General features: G+C 39.4%; 1 protein-coding gene across 1 annotated transcript in view; it reads left to right on the forward strand.

Moving 5' to 3' along the window:
• LOC133880863 (phosphatidylinositol 4-phosphate 5-kinase 7-like) overlaps positions 1 to 27,013 on the forward strand; it is a 52,163-nt gene that overhangs the window by 21,494 nt on the left and 3,656 nt on the right. The window contains exons 5-7 of the mRNA XM_062319822.1: positions 7,687 to 7,797; positions 7,891 to 8,078; positions 11,796 to 11,950. Coding sequence (XP_062175806.1) covers positions 7,687 to 7,797; positions 7,891 to 8,078; positions 11,796 to 11,950 — 454 coding nt within the window. The remainder of the gene's footprint in view (positions 1 to 7,686; positions 7,798 to 7,890; positions 8,079 to 11,795; positions 11,951 to 27,013) is intronic.

Here is a 27,013-nt window from a genome sequence, read left to right on the forward strand (position 1 = left end):
AGGTAGCTGTGAGTAAGGTGTCCCCCCAATAAGATTTGGGAACATTCATGTCAAGCATTAGGGAACGAGTTACCTATAAAAGATGCCGATTTTTCCATTTAGCAACACCATTCTGCTACGGAGTACAACACACGTGTTTTGGTGTATAATGCCTTGCTCTTGAGAATACGTCCCAAGATCACCTAACATATATTCACCTCCATTGTTAGAACGAACAATTTTAATCTTGGTATTAAACTGAGTCTGAACCATCTTGTGAAACATCTGAAACACAAAACACATCAATTTTGTCCTTTAACAAGTAGATCCATGTGGTCTGAGAAAAATCATCAATAAAAAAGACAAACCACAGATAACCAGATAAAGAGACCACTCTTGAGGGCCCACACACATCAATATGAACAAGAACAAAAGCTGCATCACTTTTATTGATACTAGGGGAAAAAGACATGGTGTTTTGAAAGTTCACAAGTTTCACATTGAAACTTAGAAACATTATTATGCAAAAATAACGTAGGAAACATGCGTTGCAAAATGAAAAAGGAAGGATGCCCTAATTGCTAATGTCGGAGCCAGATTCTAGTTGCAGAGTCATCCGCCCGAACCGTATGATAAGCCTGTGTGAGCTAACCTTGTGAGTTGGGCTGAGAGTCTAGATAGTATAAGCCATCCTTCAAGCTACCACTGCTAATCATCTTCCCCATGACTAGGTACTGAAAGAAGCAATAGTAAGAGTAAAAAATTACTCGACAATTCAACTCGAGGGTAATACATGCAATCGATAATAGATTAGCAACAAGATCAAGAACGTGAAGGACAAGGGACAGAGGATAGAGGACAAGGTCATAGAAGGGGTGATAGAAACAGATCCTTCACCCGACACTGGCGACAGAGAACCATTAGCTATTCTAACTGTCTCTGCTTGAATAAGGATTATATGACGAGAATAAATGATACATACCAGTCATATGATCAGAGGCACCAGAGTCAATGACCCAAGGATCATCAGAGAGAGTAGCAGATGCATTCAGAGCAGTGGCTAAATTACCTATAAGAGCGAAGGAAAAGGATGTAGTAGTAGATGTGTCCAATCAGACATAAGTTGACGGAGTGTTTCTACCTTGTCTTTACTCAGGTCCACTATATCAGTGGCAGAAGGATATGTCTCGGGTGTGGGAATGACCATCTCAACTATGGAAGTATGATTGGCCCGAGGTCTGATTTGCCCACCTGTGCGACCCCCATGACTTCGGGTAGGAGGATGGCCCCAAGTATGTCGCGACCTATTACAATGGTCACAGAATAATTTGTGTTTGTCATAATGAACTCTAAAATCACCTCTTGAAGCATGTTGCGATGCACCAACGAGGGCAAATTGGATTTGTGAATTGGGATGAAGCATGGTGCTACGACGACTCTCATTTTGAATGTATGATAAAACCTCTTGTAGTGACGGAAGAGGTTCCTTTCCAAAAATTTGAACCCGCACATGATCATACTCTGAATTCAATCCACCCAAGAACTCATAAATGCATTCCTCTTCAATTAGCTGCTTAATTTTTATAGCATCAGTTGCACACTCAGGTTGCAAGTTTTGATAATGATCTAACTCCTGCCATAAACTATGGAGCTTATGAAAATAAGTGGCTACTAACCAGTCACCTTGGGTTAGTCCATGGATCCGTTGCTTCAAGTCATATTTCAGTGCAACGCTTCCCACTTTGGAATACATCTAAGCAGCTGCATCCCAAACCTCTTTTGTCGTACGAAGAAAAAAGTATCCTTGACTGATTTCTGGTTGCATTAAATGCAACAACCATGATATAACGAGAGAATTTTCTGCTTCCTATTTATCATAAGTAGGCCCATTGGGCTTTGGTTCTTGAATTCTACCATTCAAGTGTCCCATCTTCCTTCTGCTCTTAATAGACAAAAGAGTAGATTGTGACTAAGCAAGATAATTGAGCCCATCCAATTTGACAATTGTGATTTGGAGAGTTGGATTTTCGCTATGAGTGGTCACCTGACTCTCTACCCTTTCATCTGATTTGTCTCCAACATTTTTAAATCAGACTTCCAACCAAATAAATTGCTCCAACACAAGCAGTGGGCTAAAAAAAGAAAAAAGAAAATGAAAATTACTAAAAATCAACCATAATACCAACTCATCAACACTGATTAATTTGTAATCAAATTGATTGATTATTATTTTTTTGCTATACTATAGGTTGTTTAGGCCCTACATGTCGTATTCGTTCAGCAGTGGGTCAGAATCCGTCGTCCTACCCTAGAGAAAATGACAGATTATGACCCACTGTTGAACGGCATGTCGTTTTCCAACTGCCATAAAATGACATGTCATTTAGGCTACAATTTCAATTAAATACTCTACGTGTTGGGCCTCACCTATTAAAAGGGAGTTTGAACCCACATGTGAGGGGCAGTGTTAAAGTATTGATTAAATAATTAAATTTATCTTTTCCTATCAGCTTAAGCTTTAGGATAAGTGTTGATTTAACACAAATGTGTAGGCAAATCAAGTTTTTTTTATAGGTTCAAAGAAATATATAGAAAAAAGTGTAAGGCGTCTCTAAGCATACAAGAAGTCAAAAGAAACCAAACACGAGCAAGCAAATAAAACAAAAGAGAAAACCCGCAAAACCCTACAAACAACCGAGACACCAAGACCCACAGCCCAAACCCTTAACCCGCCAAAACACCTAAGACTACATTACATCAATAGTCATTTTGCCTTTACCCTGGTTAGAACAAACACCCCTAGCTATCAAAGTTAATTGAACATTTTAAATTCTTAACCTCTCTAGTCCCTTTAGGCTTAGGAACAAAAGCAGGATCTTGTTGACACTGACCCTCAACAATTAAAGTCAAAAAATCCAAAAAACCCTTCTCATCACCCTTGAAAGAAATCCCCATTGTGGGATAGCGCACTTTTGCATCCTGCGCAACCTCAGGGTACCCTAAAACCCCCACCTCTACCTCCTCTCCAACACCATCCCCATCCAGATCACCCTTCTGCGATGGTAGAGATAACTTGCATTGCGGGACTCTGACCAAGAAACCCCCACCGAAGAAACCCTTTCGTCGGAGGAGAGAGTGGTTGCCTCCACGGACTCAGCAATCAATCCCATCAACTTCGCATCCTTCATCTTCCGAGAATACCTCAACACCGGCTTGGAATCCAACGAAAACAGAGGCGCCCCATCCTCCAACATCACGGGACACGGGAGGCGGAGCCTATCACCTAGCGCTGCCGCCCCTGAAAGGTCACCTGAAAAAGCTAACCCATTGCCTGCCTTCCAAGCCTATGAATGTCATCGGAGAATGAAGTCAAAGGAGAAGCCCCTATTGAAACAACCTGCCCAAACCCTGCCTAGAACGACCTAGACTTGATTGCCGGACCTGCAAAACCCCTAGAAACAGATGAGAAAAGAGCAATGGCCGTCGACGACACGATTGCAGCTTTGGCGTCTACATGCTCCTCTAAATTGGTTGGAGTAAACAACCCACCACCTTTGGCGTGCACTAAGAAAAACGGATTAACAACTGGAAAGCCACCCACGACTTACTACGAAGGAAAAAGAATATCAGCGATAGAAGACTTCTCCAAGAAAGTCTTTGGGACAAAAACCTTTGATGGAACAAAAGAGGAATGTTCTAAATGCGCTAGAATAGTAACAACTGAGAAGCCCAAAGCTTCCGGTGCCGGAGAAGAACCTTCGATGTCCACTGAAGATGAAGACACCTCCTGACCCGAATGTTTAGAACCCAAACCCCCTGAGAATGCGTTGGATCCATAATCTGGAACAAAAACCATCTTTTTGGCCTTCTATGTTGGGCATAAAGCCCATCCTTCTGGATCCAGCCCGTAAACAGACCCCTCTAATCACATAAATAACACACTTTTACACCCGGCCCAAATCCATACAGTCCAGTTTCCGTTTCAGCCGAAAAGAAGAGGTCTTGCCCAAGTTCGTTGAACGCCCGTGCACCCAATCCAGCCAGTCACCAAAGATTTCAAGAAGTTTCCTGAAGATCCCATTCTCCTCTTGCCCCGAAGCGTCACATTCACACTCGATGTCACCCTCTATAACCTTACTCTTCGAGCCGCCTTCCAACACCCTCTGCAACTTCGATCTTGGAGCCATCAGCATGACGGTCTTTACCCAAAGGACCAGAAAGAGTCCTCTCCAAAGCGAAACAATCCACTGCCTGCCGGACCATCACCTGCTCCAGGCCCAGCAGAAGAATCTTCTCCACCTTGCACCAAGCTACCTCTGCCAACTGGACCATCACTGCCTTCAGGAAACAGGGTCATCGCTCTCCGATTGCCCACGGTGTAGACCGCCACCCCCAAAAACCGGTTGAATCTATTCCCACCTCTCCGAATGATTGTGACCTTCAACCCTCCCCATATGATTTAACGAAATCCTCATAACAGTATTACGCAACACCTCTTCCCCCATGGAAACCAACCAAGCAGCGCATAGCGAGCCCAATAGAACAAACCTAGAAAATCCTTTCCTGTTTTCCACCACCCTCAGCTCCTCTGACCCATTCACCACCAAGAAGATGAGGGATTTAGCCTCCACAAAGAAACGTCTCTCAATCCCCAACCTCACATGGCAACCCCCGAAGGGCAACTCGACAACTACACCACCACGTGACGACTCTCATGGCTGCTAGCTACGGTGTCACAAGCTACCGAGAGAACAACTGACGACACAACCAGGCCAAACCAGAAAAAGATTGTTGCTTGAGAGAGAGAGAGAGAGAGAGGGAGTCCAGTATAAGACTATTGAGGCTAATCAAGTTAACATTAACATTAATACACTGCAATACATTTGATGTCTTCTGGATTGCGTGATTTAGAAGACCTGCATATTTGACCATTTCTTTTTTGTTGTCATTGTATGCTATGTACCACCATGTCAGAACCTTGACCATTTCAACACATTTTAGCAATGCAAATCCAGTTGGACAAAGGAACACTTGTAATTGTAGTCACTAATCATGTCTGAAAAAAAGAAAAAGAAAAAAAACGTGATAGACATAAATGACAAATAATTCCTCACCTTGAACTTCCATTTGAAATTTTGACGGAAATCGTCAAAGTACGATATCAACATTGATAATAATTCGACATGTGTCCCCTATAATAAAAAAATATATAAAAAAAAAAAAAAGTAAAATTGAAAAATATATAAAAAAAAATGAAAACAAAAAGAAAAAAAATAAAATTCTATTGGGGTGGTTTGACCCCAAGCCGGGTAGATGGGTGGCTGAACCACCCCCAGATTCGGCCAGATGAGGTGACCAAACCACTCCCAAGGCTTGGGGGGTGGTTCGCCACCTCCATGATATATATATATATATATATATATATATATATATATATATATATATATATATATATATATATATATATATTTATATATATATATTTTTTTTATAGGGGACACGTGTTGTTATTATTATTGGTGTTGATGTGACACTTTAACAGTTTCCGTCAAAATTTCAAACAAAAGTTCGGGGTGGAGAAATCCATTTATGCTTACCATGGGGAGGTTTTATCCACTTTTTAAACCCTAAGAGCTTATTGGAAATCAATGTGACCGCAAATCAATGTGACCACAAAGATTGGTTTTTCTTTACCCCCCCCAAAAAAAATAAAAGTTAGGGGGAAAATTAGCATTCAGTGTAAGAGAGAACATCATGACTTTCTCACTAAAGAAATTTCAGAATATTGAAAATAAATCTTGCTAGTGCACCAAATATGACATAGAAAGTGAGCAATTGGATCATGCTTAGTCTAGATAGATGAATCTACAAAGGTTAGGGTGACTTGAAAGAGTTTGCACATGCATATGTAGATGATCAAAGAGACCTTTTAAGAACATTAGGCGACCTAATATCTATCCCAGATTTACCCCCTTCCATAAGGCCACCTGAGCTGCAGTTCTGGTGGATTTGATAAAAAAGAGTTGTTGTGATGTGACTTGACTTCAATCAAGTCATGTTGGACCTAATGTTGAAGTTGGGCTTTTTGGATTGGCTGTTGGGTTTCGGCTGACACGCTTATTTATCCTAGTTGGATTAGGAGTTGTTTTTGGCCAACATAAAACAAGGTTTATTTTCCTTCAAGTGCATGAATTTAATTGCATTAAATGCACTATTTTGCAGCCGCTTCTTACTCCTATTAAAACGCATTCGGTCTTTCATACAGAACGGAGAGAGCCTCAAGCAGCACAGAAACTCTTCACAATTTTTGTGGTGCCGCACGGCAGTGATTGCTAGAGAAAAATCTCTTTTGTGTGAGAATTAGGTTTGGGTGTATTGCCTTTGGATTTTGAGGGGTTTTCTCTTCACTACTATTTGTACTCCCTCTTTTGATAGTGGAGTTTTCTCATGGTCGTATCTTCCTGTAGATGTAGGCTTGTTAAGTTGAACCACGTAAATTTTGGTTTTCTCTGTGATTGACTTATTTTATTTTGTTCGTTTTGCTTCTTTGTGATCTAAAATATTAATTTGTCATAACAAATTGGTATCAAAGCGTGTCTCTTTTTTTTTTGGGGGGGGGGATGGCTGTTGAAAATTGGCTGACCAACGCCTCACCTGCACAAAGTACCTACGTAGTGTAGTGTCGGTCACACATTCAACATAGCGTTCGGACTCATGTGCCTTCCAGAACCAGGGGTCTTCCAGCTTGCTGCGTACGATTAGCCAGCCTTACGGCGGTAAAAGGATTAGACGTTCCCCCATAAAGAAAGAAAGACATCAATCAATAAAGCAATCAATCAAGAAAGAAAGGCAGCATCAAATTATTTTACTCACTAAGCTGAGATAGATTTGTTCTATCTGTGTTCATCTAGCAAGAAAATGGATGCGCTAACGCGCAACGGCTTTCACGCTAGTGCACTTGTCCATTGCTTGTTCGTTAGCACAATGGACGAGCTCGCTAACGGCATTCGCGCTAGCGTGCTCGTCTGTCGCTTGTTCGCTAGTGCGCTCGTCTGTTACTAATGCGCAACGGCTATCTAAAGCTCAATCCGTTGCTTGTTTGGTAAAACAATACTCATTATGGAATTGATCAACAATATTGCCAAAGCAACTCTCCCATAACAACATATGCAACTCTCCCCTACTAACATATTCATCTAAATTCTTTTTACAAACTTTGTGGGGGCCATGGCCCCCACTGGTCTTCACGTGGCTCCGCCACTGATTGTATGGTAGAAATACCATCTCCTAAATAGACATTAAGTCTGCTTTGAAATCTGTGGAGTTAAGGACAAGATTGAATGGAAAAGATAGTGATGATTAAACTGAGGTTTTATTTGTTATGGGTCGTTCGGATAATTCTTCTAATTCTAGAGGTCGATCTAGTGAGAGAGACTTAGGTAAAGGTAAACAAAGATCAAGATGTTGATCGCAATACAATTAATTTGGTGGGTTCAATAATGATATTGTGTGATTTGCTTTAGACTTTAGGTGACGTGTCTATTTGTTAATTTAGCCTTTTTCCTTCGTAATATACATTTCATTGCGAGTGTAAGTTGAGGAATTATCAGCTTTCTTTGATTGTACCTCTTGTTAAGGAAGGATGTTAGCCTTAAATATAAATGTATAAAGCAATACTTTTTTTTTTTTTTTTCCTGTTTTATGTAGGTTCTCCTCAAGATGCTACCTAACTATTACCGTCACGTAGGAGAACATGAGAACACTCTCATAACCAAATTTTTTGGGCTCCACAGGATAACATTAAAAGGTGGAAAAAAGGTATGTGCCATCCCGTCATATGGCCCTGGTTTCCTGTCTGTTGTGCTGGTCACTTATGATTAGTTTTGGTTTTTTTGGTCACTTTGTTTTTAGGTACGCTTTGTGGTCATGGGGAATATGTTTTGCACAGAACTACAAATTCACGATCGTTATGATCTAAAAGGGTCATCTCATGGAAGATTTACAGATAAAGACAAAATTGGCGAGATTACCACATTGAAAGATCTCGATCTATCATATGAATTTCGCATGGATAAATTATTGCGAGAATCCCTTTTCAAGTAAGTTCCCTTGTTTTGAAAAATGTGATGGAAATTTTGATTTTATAGCGTATCGGTGATCCGTTTCATAATAAGTAATGGATTTGATAGTGTTGTAGATTGTGCATGAAAACTTTAGAGAGAAAGAGGAGGTCATTTGTTCTTACATAGCCTACCTCACATGTTTTATTATATAGGTTTGAAAAGTATTACAATGACCAAAATACTCATATACATCAAACCTTAACGAAGTCTTCTAAAACTCCCCTCAAGCTGGAGCATATATATCATATAAACCTAGCTTGGAACAAATAAACTCTAATTGGTTATGACACAAAGATTTTGTGAACATGTCAGCTAACTGGTCTCCAAACTTCACGAATGGTGTAGATATATATCTCCACTGAGTATCTTATCTCGGATAAAATGACAATCAACCTTAATATGTTTAGTCCTTTTATGAAAAAGCTGGGTTAGATGCAATATGTAAAGCTATCTAGTTATCACAAAACAATGGGATAGGAGTCGGAGTTGAGAACCCAATCTCCTGGAGAAAAATGTTGCAGCCACGTCAACTCACTAGTAGTAGAGAGTCATTGCCCAGTTTGCTGCTTCAACACTAGATCGTGCCACCACCGTTAGTTTCTTATTCTTCGAAGTTACCAGATTACCGCCTAAGAATGTACAATATCCTGTAGTAGACCGTCTATCCTAGGGAGAACCTACCCAATATGCATCAGCAAAACCTTTTACCTTGAGATGTTCATTCAGTCTATACAGTATCCCAAGACCAGAGGCTCTCTTCAAATATTGGATAATACGAGTAATAGCTTCCCAATGTGAAACCCCGAGGAGCAGCCTCCAAGAACTTTTGGTTTTTTTTTTTTGTTTCAAGTATTTTTTTGTCCCCAAGGAGAGGGGGAAGGTGAAACTCGAACTAGTAACCTCTAGTTCATGAGATGTTTGGCCTGATGATAGTAAGATAATTTAACTTTCCAACTAGACGACGATACCTACCAGGATCTTCAAATAATTCCCCTTCATCTTTTTGTGATTTTTGATTCAGATCCATTGGAACCTCAATACGATGAACACTCATAGGACCCGACTATGCTAACAAATCAAGTGCATACACATTTTGAGATAAATTGATTCCTGTCCGAGATCTAGCAACTTTAATACTTAGAAAATATCGAATTTTGCCCAAATCCTTTCTTTTCTAGTGATATTGAGATAATTTAACTTTCCAACTGGATGAAGATACTTACCAGGATCTTCAAATAATTCCCCTTCATCTTTTAGTGATTTTTTATTCAGGTTCATTGGAACCTCAATGATCTGTCTCTTCTAACAAATCAAGTACATACTTTTTCTGAGATAAATTGATACCTGTTCGAGATCTAGCAACTTTAATACTTAGAAAATATCAAAGTTTGCCCAAATCCTTTTCTATGAAACCTTTGCTGCAAAACTATTTCAATTGGGCAATGCCTCTTGAATCATTTCCGATAATCAAAATATCATCTACACGTACCACAAGGAGAATATGACCTGCACTAGCATATGGGCGAAATATTGAATGGCTTGTCTGACGTCTTTGGAGACCAAACTTCAATACTACCTGAGAGAATCTTTCAAACCATGCCCTCGGTGATTGCTTGAGACAATACAAAGCATTTTTTAACTTACAGATACTGCCCTGACACTCCTAAGCAACAAACCCATGTCTTTGCTCCATATAAACCTCCTCATGTAAAAAAGCATGTTTGACATATCCAATTGAAATAAGGGTCAATCTAGATTAGCAGCCAATGAAATAAGCATACGAACAGAAGAAATTTTGGCAACTGGAGAAAATGTCTCATCGTAATCAATATCATACGTTTGGCTATAACCCTTAGTAACCAAACGAGTTTCAATCTTTCAATTGATCCATCAAGATTAAACTTGACCGTATAGACCCATTTGCAACCAACAGTCTTTTTACCAAGAAGAAGGCAACAAGCTCCCAAGTCCCATTCTGATGCAAGGCCTCCATTTCCATATCCATGGCTCACCTCCAACCATATAGGTTTGAAAAATATTACAATGGCCAAATTACCCATGTACATCAAACCTTGACAAACTCTTCTAACAGATAGCAATGTGACACCTTAAGTGAACATTGAAAGGTCTACTACAAGCTCAACCCCCAAAATTGATTTATTTGTTCTTGTCTATTGTTGCTTGTTATAATAATTTAGTGTTAGCTTGAATAATTTCCCGTTGGTTCTATTCTTTTTATTTATATATTTTTATTATGTGGCTTTCTGAGGCTTCTTGAATTGTTAAAAGGATAGAGATTTCCTCCAGATACCCACTCTATACAATTTTCATGTGTCCATTAGCATGTGAGAAACACATGATTTTTTAGTAGCATTAAAAATTCTATTAAAAAATGCCTTGTTAAAACTCTTTCGTTGTTAAAAAATAAAAAATTCCTTATAATAGCCAATGCGCTTTAGCTTAAATGAACTCTCTCCTCTTGTAAGAATAAGGTGGATCAAGAGTGAGGTTGTGGGTCGAATACCCAGTAAATGCGTGTGTTAGTTACTAATGAAATAGTCTTGTAACACTGGCTGGTTTAAGATTTTTTCTTTCACTGATAATGATTAAACAAATTACTGGGTATTAAACTTGCTCTTACAGCAAACAAACTTGTGCAGAGTACCCAAATAATCATGCTCCGAAATTGCTCTTGCTCCTACAAGTCTCCAAAGCTGTTTGTAGTGGAGAATTCAGTTCAAGCTCTCATTACTCTGTTGCTCAAAACCCCCAGAGTTTGTACAGATCAGACATTGAACTTATGACATAAGAATGGAACTCATTCCTCTTGAGCTCCCTACAGGCTCCCTTAAATCTCCTAATTGCCTATCCAATTTCATATTGGATTAGAATAATAATAGGGTGTCAGCACCTTCATTGACGGATCTCCAGACATCCATTTCACTATTTTTTTCCACACCTCTCAACATATGGACCATAAATTGTACAATATTGCATACTGTGCCTGGAGCAAAAACAAATAGGTGGAAGAGAGTGATCCCTACTGCAACCCTAAATCTGAATGGCCATTAGAATACCTAGAAATCACTTTTAAAGTTGATTTGCATGCATGACTTTAATACTTAATGAGTTAAAATCAATCTTATGGTTGCCTTTTTTATTTAGCAAAAAACAGAGTGAGAGGGAAAGTGCACATGTAGTTGACATCCTGAATCTTGAGATCCCAGTTTCAATGAGAATTTAAAAATATGATGTAACCATTGAATCGAATGCTGCTCGTTTGTCTTAAATGTTCCAAAAATTTAGATTTTGACACAGGTTACAATAGATTGATTATCCCTTATTGCAGAGAAAGATATATGATGGCAAACATGGATTTCAGATTGAATGGATATATTACCTATTATCACTACTTGTTTTGTTCTCTTTTCGAGATTTGTCATATGATTGCCTGCAATAGTACATAATATATTCACTTCTGATAGTGTTGACTTGTCGCTAGTATCTTAACTGCTTAAGTATGCATCTAAAAGAAAATATACAGAGTATGCGTCTAAAAAAGACATAAGAACTGTATGATACTTATCATTGACTGTATATGTTAGGTATTCTTTTCTTTTTTTAAAAAATGTTTGTATGGGTTAGTAAATCCACCTTCTAATGTTGGTAGAATTCTTTTTTCCTGTTCTGCAGACAAATTTATCTGGACTGTACGTTCTTAGAATCTCAGCAGATTATTGATTATAGCCTTCTCTTGGGGTTACACTTTAGAGCTCCTGAGCATCTGAAGGCTCTCTTAGAAAATGCCAGTGCTATGCACAATCATGAGAGTTTACCTTCTGGTGATGGTAGATATTTCTTTCTGATATGAACATCTTGTCTTATAAACTTAGACTTGTTTTCCTTATGCTCTTGATTACATTTTGGTTAACATCTTTTTGCTTTCTCGATGTCATTTAACCGTTTAGTTGCCAGCAAAGATCTCTGTCTTGGTGATACATAAGAAAGTGTTTCATAAAAGTGGTTGCTCTCTTCTGGTAGTATATGAGATATTACTTTTTGGTAGGTTCCACCATTTAAGCTATTGAAGGCATTGACTACTGTTTTTTCCTCCTTTTTTTTTCTTTTCTGGAGTGGACGAGGATAGTATTTTTAAATTTCATTGTGAAGATGGAGGGCATTCCAACATAGAAATTGTTGAGGGATGAGTTATCTGAATAGAATATTCTGGAATATTGCATCATCTGAGTAGAATATTCGTGAATATTGTATCGAAGTAGATAATGATTAGTAAATGGCTCCACGTGATACTGTCAAAATGGCGCACTGATATTCTATGTTGCATGTAGGTGTCAATTGGACTGAATACCTCTCTTTGTGAGGGTTATCGTATTATATAGAGATTGAAACGTTAATTACAAGTCTTAATCTCAGCAATTATAGCAATCTAGGAAACCAAATAAGGCAACTACAATCAACCTACTAATTACAGGATATTTACAGCAATAATATAAAAACATGCCATAACTAGAGAGACTAATTATGGCTAATATATGTTGTATCTGACTAACATCACCCCTCAAATTGATGCTGGTCGATCAAGAAGCATCAATTTGCCCACAAGGAATTGATGGCGCTGTTGTGTCATGGCCTTCGTGAAGACGTCAGCTATCTGGAGATTAGTTGAAACATGAGGAAGAGATATAACACGAGTGTCCAAGGCTTCCTGAATAGAATGACAGTCTACTTCAATATGCTTCGTACGCTCATGGTAAACAGGATTAGCAGCTATTTGAATGGCACTAATATTATCAGCATGAAGAGGAGTAGAATAAGATTGAGAAAAACCAAGCTCAACCAGAAGCCCACGAAGCCAGACAATCTCAGAACAAGCAGCAGACATTGCCCGGTATTCGGATTTAGTAAAGGATTTAGAAACGCGAGCTTGGTTCTTACTTTTCCAAGAGATCAAAGAATCACCAAGAAACATGCACCAACCCGTCACAGACCATCGAGTATCAGGAAATCTGGCCTAATCCGCATCACTGTAAGCAACAAGGTGAATAGGAGAGAGCCAATTGGAAAGAACAACCCATTTCCAGGTGACCCCCGAAGATATCAAATAATACGGCGAACAACAACTAAATGAAGATGGCGTGGAGTTTGCATAAACTGGCTAACCTGCTGGACAGCGAAGGAAATATCAGGCCGAGTAATAGTCAAATAGTTAAAGCTCCCTACCAATTGTCGGAACACAGTAGGATTAGAAAGAAGATCACCCTCCTCACCTCGATATTTCACATTTACCTCCATAGGAGTATCCACCAAAGGCGAATCCTGAAGACCAGCCAGACTAATCAAATCCTGGGTATATTTGTGTTGATTCAAGAATATACCTGAAGAATCCATGTGCACTTCCAAACCCAAAAAATATATAAAAGGACCAAGGTCTTTCATATGAAAAGAAGCCTGAAGATTCTGCTTGAGGTGGGCAATCAAGTTGGAGTCAGTCCTAGTAATAACAATATCATCCACATACACAAGTTAAAGAACTAGACCAGTTGGAGTCTTGCACAAAAACAATGAGGAGTCATATTGACTTTGAACAAAGGAGATGCGACGCAAAGTAGACTTGAATTTTTCAAACCACACTCGGGGAGCCTGTTTTAAGCCATAGAGAGACCGGTTTAACTTACACACAGCCGAAGACGAAGAAGAAAACAAACCCAGAGGAGTCGTCATGGAAATATCTTTTATGAGATCACCATGAAGGAAAGCCTTTTTTACGTCCATTTGGTGAAGTAGCCAGCCTTGGGAGGCGGCAATAGAAATAACTGTACGCACTGTAGTCATCTTCGCCATCGTAGCAAATATTTCCTTATAGTCCACCCCATATTCTTGCATGTTCCCAAGGGCAACTAACCGTGCCTTATACCAATCCAGAGTTCCATCGGAGCGGAGCTTAATCGAGAAAACCCATTTCCAACCGATGGCTTTAACAATAAAGGGGCAAGGAATCATATCCCATGTATGATTGTCCTAGAGAGCTTGAAGTTCCTTATCCGTCGCTTTTCGCCAACATTCATGTTTAACAGCCTCTGAAAAGCATGTAGGAATGGAAATAGAGGACAAAGTAATGTTAAAAGAAGTGTGGTAATCACCATACCGATCAGGAGGACGTGATACTTGGGTAAATTGTCGAGGACCAGGCTCAGGGGGCATGAGAGAACTGATCGGATCTGTCTCAGATGACATGTCAATCTCAAGAGAAGTTGTCGAAACAGTTTCAGATGAAGGGTCAGTCTCGGGAAGGGGCAAAATTGGTCGACGTCGAGTATACACAATTCCAGGTATGAACCGTTCAGGGAAAGGAGTCAATTCATCAAAACAAGGTAGAATACTAATCTCAAGCAATGACTCAACATGTTTAGAAAAGAAACATTGATTCTCAAAGAAAATAACATTACATGATATACAAAATTTGTTAGCACAAGAATCATAGCAAACATAACCTTTGTGTGAAATACTATTACCCATAAAGACACATTTAACAAACTGAACAGAGAGTTTGTGACGTTCATGAGGAGGTAAATGAACAAAACAAACACATCCAAAAGTATGCAGATTGAGATAGCTAAGATGCTGATGGTACAAACGATAATAAGGAGAATCAAAATTCAAGACCTGAGAGGACAGTCTATTAATTAAGTAAACTTCTGTAGATAATGCCTCAACCTAGAATTTAGAAGGAACGGATGATTCAAGCAATAAGGTGCAAACAACATCCAAGAGATGTCGGTTCTTTCGTTCTGCCACCCCATTTTGCTGAAGAGTATAAGGACAAGAGCGGTGAGAGACGATTCCTTTATGGTGTAAGAAATCATGAAACTCGTGTGATATATATTCCCCACCAGAATCAGACCTCAACATCTTAATACCTGTAGAAAATTGGTTCTCAATATATGCGACAAAGGTTTGAAACACATATAGGACCTCAGATTTGACCCGAAGAAAATAGACCCAAGTATACCAACTGAAATCATATATGAATGTCACAAAATATTTATATCGAGCATGAGAAATTACAGGAGAAATGCCCCATACATCACTTTGCACAATATCAAAGCATTTTGCAGCACGACTACCATGAGAAGGAAATGAAAGAGTCTTACTCTTACCAAATTTGTATACAGAACAGTCAAATGACAAGTGTTTAGAAATATGTTCTTTATTGCCTAACAAACAAGAATTTAACATACGAGACAGAATAACAGAGTTTAAATGACCCAAACATTTGTGCCATACTTCACTCGGAGTATTAACTATCATACAAGCCACAGACAAACAACTAGGAACTGAAAATTGCAGTGGAAAGAGTCTTCCAACTTTAGGCCCCTTCGCGAGTATCTTCCCCGACACCTGATCCTGCACAAGACGACCATCACGAGAAAAATGGGGATCACAGTTTTTCTCAACTAATTGGCCAACCAAAATAAGATTATTAGATAGTCCAGGAGATACATAAACATCTTTAAATGAATGATTGATATCTCATATTTCATTAATAGCTAAATGACTCCCATTAGCTACCTGAATTTGGGATGAACCGTGATATGGACGAACATTGCACAGAGTATCAGATGATCTGGTCATATGATTGGGTGCAGCAGAATCAATAAGCCAAGATTTATGCGAAGTAGTATCATTACCTTGAAGCCCTAAGGCGGAAAAGGTTGACATAATCATCTGCTGGACCATTTCAAGAGTAAGACTAGAGGATCCGGTTGCAGACGAAGAAGCTGAGGACATCCCTGGAGCAAAAGAAGTGTTCACTGTAGCCTGATAGGCGGTAGCTTGACGATTTGGAGGTCGAGTGGGACATTCTTTGATAAGGTGACCTTGTTTCTTACAGTAATTGCAAACTTTCTTTGCACAGTTGGCGGCAATATGACCATTTTCCTTGCAGCTGAAACATTGGACCTTGCGCATATCCTTACCATTCCCTCTCTCGTAGGCTGCATAGGCGACGAGATTCGGGTTGGAATCTTGCTGGAACGTAGCCTGTGTGAGAAGACGCTTCTCCTCGCGAAGGAATTCTCCAAAACAAACATCCAAAGATGGTGAAGGATCCCGGTTCATTAAATTTGAGCGAGTAGCCCCAAATTCCGGGTGCAATATCATCAGAAATTGATCTCTCTTGTTGTGCTCATGAACAGGTTCAGGCTGAGAGAGATGCAGTAGGTACTTTCGCATAAACCACATTAGAAAATTCTCCCCACAAATTCTGAAAACCAGAGAAATACTCCTAAATGGAGAGATTGCCTTGAGTGTAACTAGCAATCTCATATTCCAACAGAAATCGACGTGCGGTATTATCCTGGTGATAAACCTTCAGCAAGTATTCCCACATAGTCTTCGCAGTCTTATAGGCCCTTAAATTGAACACAATAAGAGGATCAAAAGACCCTAATATCTAGGATATCACACGTGCATCTTTGACCTTCCGCGTAGCCAACTCCTTAGGCTCCGTAGGAGCTGGATCACTACCATCAATCTGGCTCCACAACTCTTTTCCCGTAACAAACAATCGAAACTGAAATTCCCAAGCAGAGTAATTTTTTCCAGTAAATAGAACCCAAAAAGAGTCGCTAGAAGACATTATGAAACCAAGAAAAATTGAATCAGAAAGTATATGATTCACCAAAAACGCTCCTCTAGAGCCTATCGACAGCCACCACAGACCGCCGGAAACACTGCAAGAAACACTCCAAGACTGCACAGAACCTGCCGACAACCTGCACCAAATCACCGAAAAAAAATAAAAGCACCAGAATAACTGCACCAGAATGCCGACAGCCACCAGACCTAGATCACCAGAATGGGTAACAGGCCAGAACGCCGATGATCACCGGAAAAAAATAACAGCACCAGAAGGCCAACAGCCACCAAATCACCAGAAAACACCAGAACGCCGACAGCCACCACAGATCACTGACAGCACCAAGTCACCGTAAACTGCCGCTACCCTCAACAAAAGTTGCCGAATAGCAGTTTAGAACCCACTGGAAATCACTGACAGCACCAAGCCAGCAGAAACTGACGCTACCCTCAATAGAAACTGCTGAATAGCAGTTTAGAACCCACCAGAATTATCGACAACTTCCCCTGAAGTTACCGACCGCCAAAAGAAACAAGAGCCCAGATAATTGAAAACCTAGAACAACCCTAATATGGATGATTTTGGCTCTGATACCATGTCAATTGGACTGGTAATTACAAGTCTGAATCTCAGTAATTACAGCAATCTAGGAAACCAAATAAGGCAACTACAATCAACCTACTAATTACAGGATATTTACAGCAATAATATAAAAACATGCCATAACTAGAGAGACTAATTATGGCTAATATCTGTATCTGACTAACAGTAGGAAACTCAGCTTATATCTATTAAGTTGAGGACCATCAAATCATTCTACCCGAGTGTATGACATGGAAATATGACTTCATTATGTGTTTTGAAAAATGAGAGAAAGCAAAGATGGAAGATAGGGGTGCACTGATTCACCATCTTCTAACATTATTCAAAATGCCATTGTATCTGTATCATCTTTATGCTATATTTGTTAAATCACCACTTATTCCAAAAGCTTAAACTAATAAGAAAGAGTAAATTTAATCATTTAATCAATACTTTAACACTCTCCCTCATATATGGGCTCAAACTCCTCCTTAGTGAGGTTCAACACGTCGAATATTTAATTAAAATGGAAGGTAACTGGAGTCAAGGTTCGAACTCAGGATCTCTGATGTGAGTTTTCTATTTTTCTGGAATTTCAAACCTTTTTTTTCGATCTGTAAATCTGGGGCTGTTTGGGAGTTTTTGCTGCATGGTTCTCTTTCCATTGGGGTTGAATAGAGTGTAGAAAGTCTGATTTGCTGCTGGTTTGTTAACGTGTTGGTTTGTTTTGGATTTTTCTATTGTTTGGTACTCTCGGCTTTTCACTCATGGGGGCTGGGTTTTTCGAAAGTTTGGTGCAAGGTTATTTTTGCTTTTTTGGGTTTGTTTGTGGAATTCCTTTTGTGGTTTTGGTTGACTCGGTTCTTGTTAATTTGCTGTTGGGTGGTTGAATTTGGTTATAGTTCAAGTTTGGCTTAGTTGTGTTTGGTATTACTGAAGAAAAATTAATTGTTATGGCTGAGGGAAACCACCACTACTCCATGATGATGATATGCCTAAATCAATTACCTTGAAAAAATTGAACGGTCTAAATTATCTAGCTTGGGCACATTCGGCAAAAATCTTTCTTCGTGGGAAACAAAAATTGAAATATTTAACAGATAATCCACCTGATAAGGGAAATCCAATTTATGAAGATTGGATGAGTGAGGATTGTGTTATGGGATGGCTATAGCATTGTATGGAACCCACATTGCTACTACGGTTGAATTTTGTGATTCTTCTAAAAATATTTTAGAATCTATTGCAGAATCTTTTTCCCATTTGAGTAATGTCTCTCAGGAATATGAGACATATGTGAGACAATTTTCACTACTAGGCAGTCTGGAGCAACAGAAGCGACATTGGGAGGAATTTATAATTTTTTCCTTGCTATCTAGTTTAGACTTTGGTCTACGTGGGTTCAAAGATTAGATTCTTGCTAGTGAGACCTTACCTGCCGCTACTAATGCTTATTCTTGATTATTGTGCTCATCCTTGGGTCAACATTCCACTGTCACTTCCTTAGAATCTTCTGCTTAAGTTTTGAGTAATGGTGGTCATACTGGTAGGGCTGGTGGTAAGAAGTGTGATCATTGTAATGGTACTAATCATACTAAACCTTATCGTTGGGTGAAATATGGCAAGCCAGATAATGTGCATCAGGTCATTGATCGAACTACTCAGTCACAGCCTACTTCTACTTCTTCTAGACAGATATTTTTTGGTTCTTATTCCTGCGATGCACTCACCACTTAGCTTAGCGAGCTTGTTCAGCGCTTGCGCACTGCACTTTCTTCTTCCACTACTACATTAGCTAATTCAGCTGCTTGGGTCATTGACTTGGGTCATGGACTCTGGTGCTAACAAACATCTATCTGGTATATTATCTCTCTTTTCTGATTTGATTCCTGTTGACACCAAATTGTTTTTAGCTGATGGTTCTTCTTGGCCTGTTCTTGTAAAATGTGTTGTTAATCATACCAATTTTGTATCCTTACCGTCTAGTCTCTATGTTCTAGATTTTCCTTTTAATTTGCTTTATGTTAGTCAATTAACTAAAGCCTTACAATGTGAAATTTGTTTTTTTCCTACTTCTTGCATCTTTCAAGACCTCAAGACCAAGAAGATGATTGGTTCGGGGCATGAGTAGGACAATCTGTACTATTCGGATCTTGATGGCTCTTTTTCTCTCATTTCCTCAATCTTGAGTGCTGTTGTCTCTCCTCTCTAAGGGCATTTTTGTTTAGGTCACTCGTCCTTGGCCAAACTCAAGTCAATGATTCTTGTATTGAGCCATGTGCCTAATTTAGATTGTGAAACATATCAGTTAGGGAAACATCTTCGATCCTTCTCGAGTAGTAGTCATAGTCGTCAGTCGTAGTCTTTTGATGTAGTCCATATGGACATATGGGGTCCTCCCGGAATTCTACTTTGAATGAATTTCATTATTTTGTTATTTTTGTCGCTGATTACTCTCGGATAACATGGTTGTTTTTAATGAAAGAGAGATTTGAGTTGCCTTATATTTTTTCTAAATCCTATAATGAAATTCTTGTTCAATTTAAGAAGTGTATTAAGGTTCTTTGCTCTAATAATGCATTAGAATATACCCAGTTTGTTATGAGATCTTTTTGTGGTGATCATGGTATTATTCATCTGACTAGTTGTACTCACACTTCTCAACAAAATAGTGTTGCTGAGCGAAAGCATTGTCATTTGTTGGATGTTGCTCGCACATTGTTGTTTGATATGAAGGTAAAACATCTTTAGGGTGACCTTGTTCTCACTGCCTGCCATCTTATTATTCGTGTGTTTGGTTGGGTTGCCTTTGTTCACGTCCTTGATTCTCACCAAGATAAGTTATCCTCCCGGGCTCCTAAGTGTATTTTCCTTGGGTACTCTCGTACTCAAAAGGGCTATCGTTGTTACAGTCCGGAGTCTAGTAGACACTTTGTGAGTGTTGATGTTACCTTCTTGAGTCAACCTCCTCCTCACCTGGTCAAAGCTTGTCTTCTGACCATATCTCTAGTACTGAGAGGGAGTCTTCATTATCTTCTCCTACTCTTCCGCTACCTTTAACTTCCTCTCCTATTCCTCCAGTACCCTCGGCTTCCCCTCCTAATCCTCCATTACAGGTTTATCAACGATCTCGAGATAGGCGCGTTGTTTATTATAGCCACGACACTATATGTTCTCCGTCTGAGGTCCCCACTCCCCGCTCGATCCTCCCCTCCTTCGAGTACTGATGATTTACCTATTGCCTTACGACAAGGTAAGCATAATTGTACTCAACACCCTATTGCTCATTTGTTTCCTATGATCGTATTTCTGCTTGCTTGCATTCAGTTGGATGTGCCCTATCCTCTATCTCTATTCCTTCCTCTTGTAATTAGGCTTCAGCTTCATCTAGATGGAAGCATGCTATATATGAGGAAATAAGTGCACTACACAAGAACCAGATCTGAGTTTACATTGTTAAGTATCTTCCTAATGGTTCTGTTGAGCACCTTAAGGCGCAATTGGTTGCTAAAGGGTACACACAAACATATGGTGATGATTATCTAGAGACGTTCTCTCATTTGGCCCGTCTCAATTTTGTTCGGAATTTGCTTTATGTTTCTGTTAGTCGTTCTTGGCCTTTATACCAACTTGATATAAATAATGCATTCCTTCATGGAGACCTTTATGAGGAAGTATACATGAATCAGCCCCTTGGCTATGTTGTTGCTAATGAACACCTGATATTTTGATTGTGAAAGGCCTTATATGGTTTGAAGCAGTCTCCTCATGCTTGGTTTGATAGATTCAATGTCGTTGTACTTGGGTATGGGTTCCAGAGCTCTAGTTTTGAACATTCTATCTTTGTTCGTCACTCTTCCACCAGCACCATTGTCTTGATTGTTTATGTGGACGACATTATCATCTGTAGAAGCGACTCAACATGTATTGCTGATTTGAAAAGATATTTGGGTCAGCAATTTCATACTAAGGACTTGGGGTGCTCTTCGCTCTTTTCTTGGGATTGAAGTTTCTCGTTTTTCTCAGGGCATTTCTTTATCTCAGCAAAAATATGTTTTTGATCTTTAGTTTGAGATTGGTCTCTTGGGCATTTGACCTACTGATACTCCTATGGACTCTACTATTAAACTTGATGGTGAGCAAGGTGCTTTGCTTACTGATATTGATTTATACCGCCAACTAGTTGGGAAGTGAATTTATCTTACTTTGACTCGCCCTGATATTATTTATGTTGTTGGAGGGGTTAGTATATGCATGCTCCGTATCAACCTCACTTTGATGTTGGGAAGTGAATTTGTCTTACTTTGACTCGCCCTGATATTACTTATGTTGTTGGAGGGGTTAGTATATGCATGCTCCGTGTCAACCTCACTTTGATGTTTTTTTTCGTATCTTGCGTAATTTTTAAGGGTGCCTCTGGTTAGTATATACAAGCCTGGTGCTAATTTGTTTGTCACTAGTTTTAGTGATGTTGATTGGGCTGCAAGTCGCTCTAATAGAGGGTCCACTTCTAGCTACTTTACCTTTTTTAGTGGTAATCTTGTTACCTGGCGTAGACCTATGACTCATATTGCTTCCAAGATGTTATGGGTTTGCTCTCTTTGTGACTTGGGTCTTGATGTTGCTACTCCTATGCAGATGCATTGTGAAAACCAGGCCACTATTTTTATTGCTAACAATTTTGTTTTCCATGTGCATACCAAACATATGTAGGTTGACTGCCATTTTATTTAGGATTTATTGATGCAGAAACAGATAGTCATTCCTTATATTCACTCTGACGATGGACTGGGTGATATTAACTTGTTATTCTTATAGCTTAAGGGTATTCATGTATTCATGTTATATTTACCCTAACATAAATATGTGCTATGATGAAGGGACTAGGAAATACAGTCCTAAACCTTTTCTAAACATTCTCTCTTCCTTCTCTTTTCGTCCCTCTCCCCTGTAAACTTTACATTTCAACTCTCTCCTATTCAAACCCATGTATATGTATGGAACTATACAGTGAAATAAACAATTTTTCCTTCCTACCAAATTTCTCTTCTTTCTCCCCTTCTCTCAACTTGGTATCAAAGTGGTTTCTTGTTTTTTCTCTGGGTTGGTTTCACGTCTTCACTGTACGCATGACGGCTGACGCCATCCCTGCAAATGCTAACGTCGGCATAAACCCATGTATATGTGGGTGTGCATTTGATGAACCCAACATGGCGAGCGGCACACAGAGGTTTTTCTATTTGGCTTAATCTGAGTCACACCATTAGATAATGGTGGAGATTTGGTGATTGGCGAATGCAAGCGTGGTTGCATGGTGCATTGTATTTTTTGACAAATCAATCATGGAAGATTGTCTCATTTGGTTCCTCGGAGGCTTCTGGGTGTTTTTTTGGAGTTCTTGAGGACCACTACCGTATTTTCGTGGTGGCGGTATGATCTCAAGAGGCTGCACGTGGAGTTGTGATCGGGAAGAAAAACGATGCATCGTTTTAGGTATATTGACTATGAGGAAACATTTGCTCTGGTAGCAAAGATGAACTCAATTAGAGTTCTACTTTCTGTAACAACAAATTTTGATTGGCCTTTGTACCAATTGGATGTGAAAAATATATTCCTGAATGTTCATCTAAAAGGTGTTTATATGGAAGTTCCTCTTGGACTTGGAAGATTCATCCTCTATGAGAATTGTAACGACTTACCCCCAACAATACAATATTGTCCGCTTTTAGCATTCCCGAACCAAACTTCCCAAGAGGTCACTCATCTTAGTACTACTCTCGCATAAGCACGTTTAATTGTGTAGTTCTGATAGGTTCATGACCATCACAGTTTTAAAACTCGTTGTGTCAAGAAGGGTGTAAATATACATATCAGCACATCCCCATTCGACTCAGTCGATGGGGAACGTCACAATCACCCCCTTTGGGACGTAGTGTTCCCGCTGGCGACTCTCATGGAATCACCCCATTCTTGGCGTCCTAAGGAGTGCCCGCTAATGGCCCTCATAGGCTTATGCAGACTCCTCCCATCTCAGGTTGAACAATGGCTCTGATACCATTTGTAACGACCCACCCCCAATGACACAATATTATTTACTTTTGGCTTCCCCAAACCAAACTTCCCAAGAGGTCACATATCCTGGTACTATTCTTGCATTAGCACGCTTAACTGCGGAGTTTTGATAAGTTTATGGCCATCACAGCTTTAAAACACGTTGCGTCAAGAATGATGTGAATATACATATAAGCACATCCTCATTCCAATGCCTAGGTGATGTGGGACGTCACAAGAATAGTGTGCAAACTAAAGAAGGCATTGTATAGCGTAAAACAATCTCCAAGAGCATGATTTGAGCGATTTTCCCGGGCTATGTAGAGATTTGGTTACAAGCAAAGTCAAGTTGAACATACACTTTTTATCAAGCATTCCACTCAAGTAAAAGTAATAACTTTGATTGTGTATGTTGATGATATTGTAGTAACAGGAAATGATGATTAGGAGATACATAACTCAAATAGCTCTGTTGCCAACGAGTTTGAAATAAATGACTTGGGCGGTTTGAAATATTTTCTAGGCATTGAAGTAGCAAGGTCGAAACATGGTATATTTATCTCCCAACGAATATATAATCTTGATCTTCTCAAGGAAACAAGAATGCTCAGATCTTCTCAAGGAAATAGAAATGCTCAGATGTTAAGGCATTGATAATCCAGTGGAGGTGAATGTTAAGTTGGGAGAAAGTAGTGAGAGTCCTTTGGTGGATAAAGGTAGATATCAGCGATTGGTTGTCTGGTTGATTTATTTGTCTAACACCGCCTAGATATTGCATATGTTGTTAGTGTTGTAAGTCAATTTATGCATTCTCCACGAGAGCCTCATATGGAAGCGGTTTATCGGATCCTTTGCTACTTAAAATTCTTACCAGATAAGGGGCTATTGTTTTCTCGACATGATCATTTGAAAATAAAAGCCTATACATATGCAGATTGAGCTGGATTGATTAGGGATTGACGATCCACGTTAGGTTATTGTACATTTGTGGGAGATAACTTGGTTACATGGCGTTGCAAAAAACAATAAGTGGTTGTCAGATCCAATGCAGAAGTAGAATTTAGAGCCATCGCTCATGGAGTGTGTGAAATGTTATGGTTGAAGATACTCTTAAGAGAGCTTGGTTTGATTCCAAGGATTCTATGAGACTATATTGTGACTTCAATCTTGCAATTAATATTGCTCACAATCCAATCCAACATTATCGAAGCAAGCGTGTTGAAATTAACTGACACTTATTGAAAAAAACTCCAAGCAAGTATCATCCGCATACCATATGTAAAGACAGGAGAACAACTTGTGGATATCTTGACGAATGGAGTATCTAGTAATGTTCTTCATTCAGCCTTATGCAAGTTGGGCATGTGAGACATCCATGCCTCAGCTTGAGGGGGAGTTGAGGATGGAAACTACCGATATGCTATGATTTTATTTCCTTATTTATTTCTATTATTCTTATTGTAATCTCCTAATAATTTCTTTCCATAATAGTATGTATCTCTCCTATTTAAAGCCATGTAAAGTTATGGAACTATAGAGTGAAATAAAATATATTTTCCTTCGTACCAAATTTCTTGTCTTTCTCCCCTTCTCTCAACTGATTTGATGTCAAAAAAATTTATGGGATGCTTAGGTTTGTAAAAGACTGAATCTTGATTAAATTTGATGGCTTTTTGGTATTAAAATGGTGAAAGGTATTCGAGAATTGGAATGTATTGATGAAGATTAGGGGTTAGTGGAGGAGGAGCGGGTGCGGAAAACAAACATGATTAGGGAGCTGGAAAAAATGCTCCTCTTTGAGGAGGTAAATTGGAGACAGAAATCTCGGGCTTTGTGGTTGAAGGAAGGGGACAATAATACTAAATTTTTCCATAGGGTGGCCAACTCACATCGTAGATACAATCATGTGGGAGCATTGAGGATAAATGGAGCTATGTCTAGTGATCCGGTGGAAATCAAGGAAAATATTGTAAAATACTATGACAAATTGTACACCGAGCAGAGCATGTGGCGGCCTAGGGTGGATGGGCTCTCTTTCTGATCCATTGATGTGGAGGAATGTCTCTGGTTAGAATGTGATTTTGAGGTGTGGGAGGTGGTGCGGGATCTGAATGGTGATAAGGCGCCGAGTCTAGATGGGTTCACTATGGCATTTTTTCAGAAGTGTTGGGTGGTTTTGAAACAAGATATTATGGCTGTGTTTTCAAAATTCCATAATAGACGCCAATTTGAGAAGAGTTTTAATGCAGCATTTATTTCCCTAATTCCTAAGAAGGCAGACGCTGTGGATGTAAAGGATTTTAGGCCTATTAGCTTGGTGGGAGGGGTCTATAAACTCATTTCTAAGGTCCTTGCTAACAGGTTCAAATCAATGTTGGGGAAAATTATTTCTTGCTCTCAGAATGCTTTCATTGGTGGACGGCAAATATTGGATTCAGTTCTCATAGCTAATGAATGCCTAGATAGTTGAATGCGGTCGGGGGAGGCTGGGTTATTGTGTAAACTGGATTTGGAGAAAGCGTATGATCATGTTAATTGGGATTTTTCGCTCTACATGCTTAAGAGGTGTGGATTTGGGTAGAGGTGGAGGGATTGGATAAACTTTTGCATTTCTACGGTAAAATTTTCCATCTTGGTGAATGGTACCCCGTCTGGCTTCTTTCAGAGTTCTCGGGGGATTAGGCAAGGTGATCCGCTTTCTCATTGGTTGTTTGTGGTGGTTATGGAATCGCTAAGCCAAATGTTGAATGCGTCTATGCTCCAAGGTTTGTTGACAGGCTTCTCTGTGGGAACTAGGGATAATGAGGAATTAGTGGTGAATTATTTGTTGTTAGCGGATGATACTTTAATTTTTTGTGGTGCACAGGCATAACATGTTCGCAATTTGAGGTGTACTTTCTTATGTTTTGAGGTAGCATCAGGGTTGATGATCAATTTAGGTAAATCCGAAATTGTTCCCATAGGCAAGGTGGAAGATGTTGATTTTTTGGCACATGTTCTGGGGTGTAGACTTGGGTCGTTGCCTGACTTATTTGGGTTTACCGCTGGGGGCTTCTTTTTAATCTATTTCTATTTGGAATGGAGTTCTCGAGAAAGTGGAACGAAGGTTGGCTAGTTGGTAGAAACTTTATTTATCCAAGGGTGGTAGGGTGACGTTGATTCATAGTACTCTTTCTAGCATTCCTACTTATTATATATATTTGTTCCCCATTCCTATGAGTGTAGCTAAGAGACTGGAGCGACTTCAACTGGATTTTTTGTGGAGTGGCATGGGGGATGAGGCTAAATTTCACTTAGTAAATTGGCATAGAGTTTGTACTCCAATTAAAGCAGGTGGCTTGGGAGTATGAAATGTTATTAAATTTAATCAACCTTTATTGGGGAAGTGGATGTGGAGGTTTGTTCAAGAGCACGAGGCTTTGTGGAAATCGGTGATAGATGTGAAGTATGGGAGTGTGAGGGGAGGATGGTGTTCTTTACCAGAGGCGGGGTCTTATGGTGTGAGTGTATGGAAGTATATTTGAAGAGGGTGGGATACTTTTGCTAAGTATGTGCGATTAGAGGTGGGAGAAAGAACTTATGTATATTTCTATCGAATGGTTGCATGATTTAAATGTCA

Source organism: Alnus glutinosa, chromosome 11 (genome assembly GCF_958979055.1).
Source record: "Alnus glutinosa chromosome 11, dhAlnGlut1.1, whole genome shotgun sequence".
NCBI classification, from domain to species: domain Eukaryota; kingdom Viridiplantae; phylum Streptophyta; class Magnoliopsida; order Fagales; family Betulaceae; genus Alnus; species Alnus glutinosa.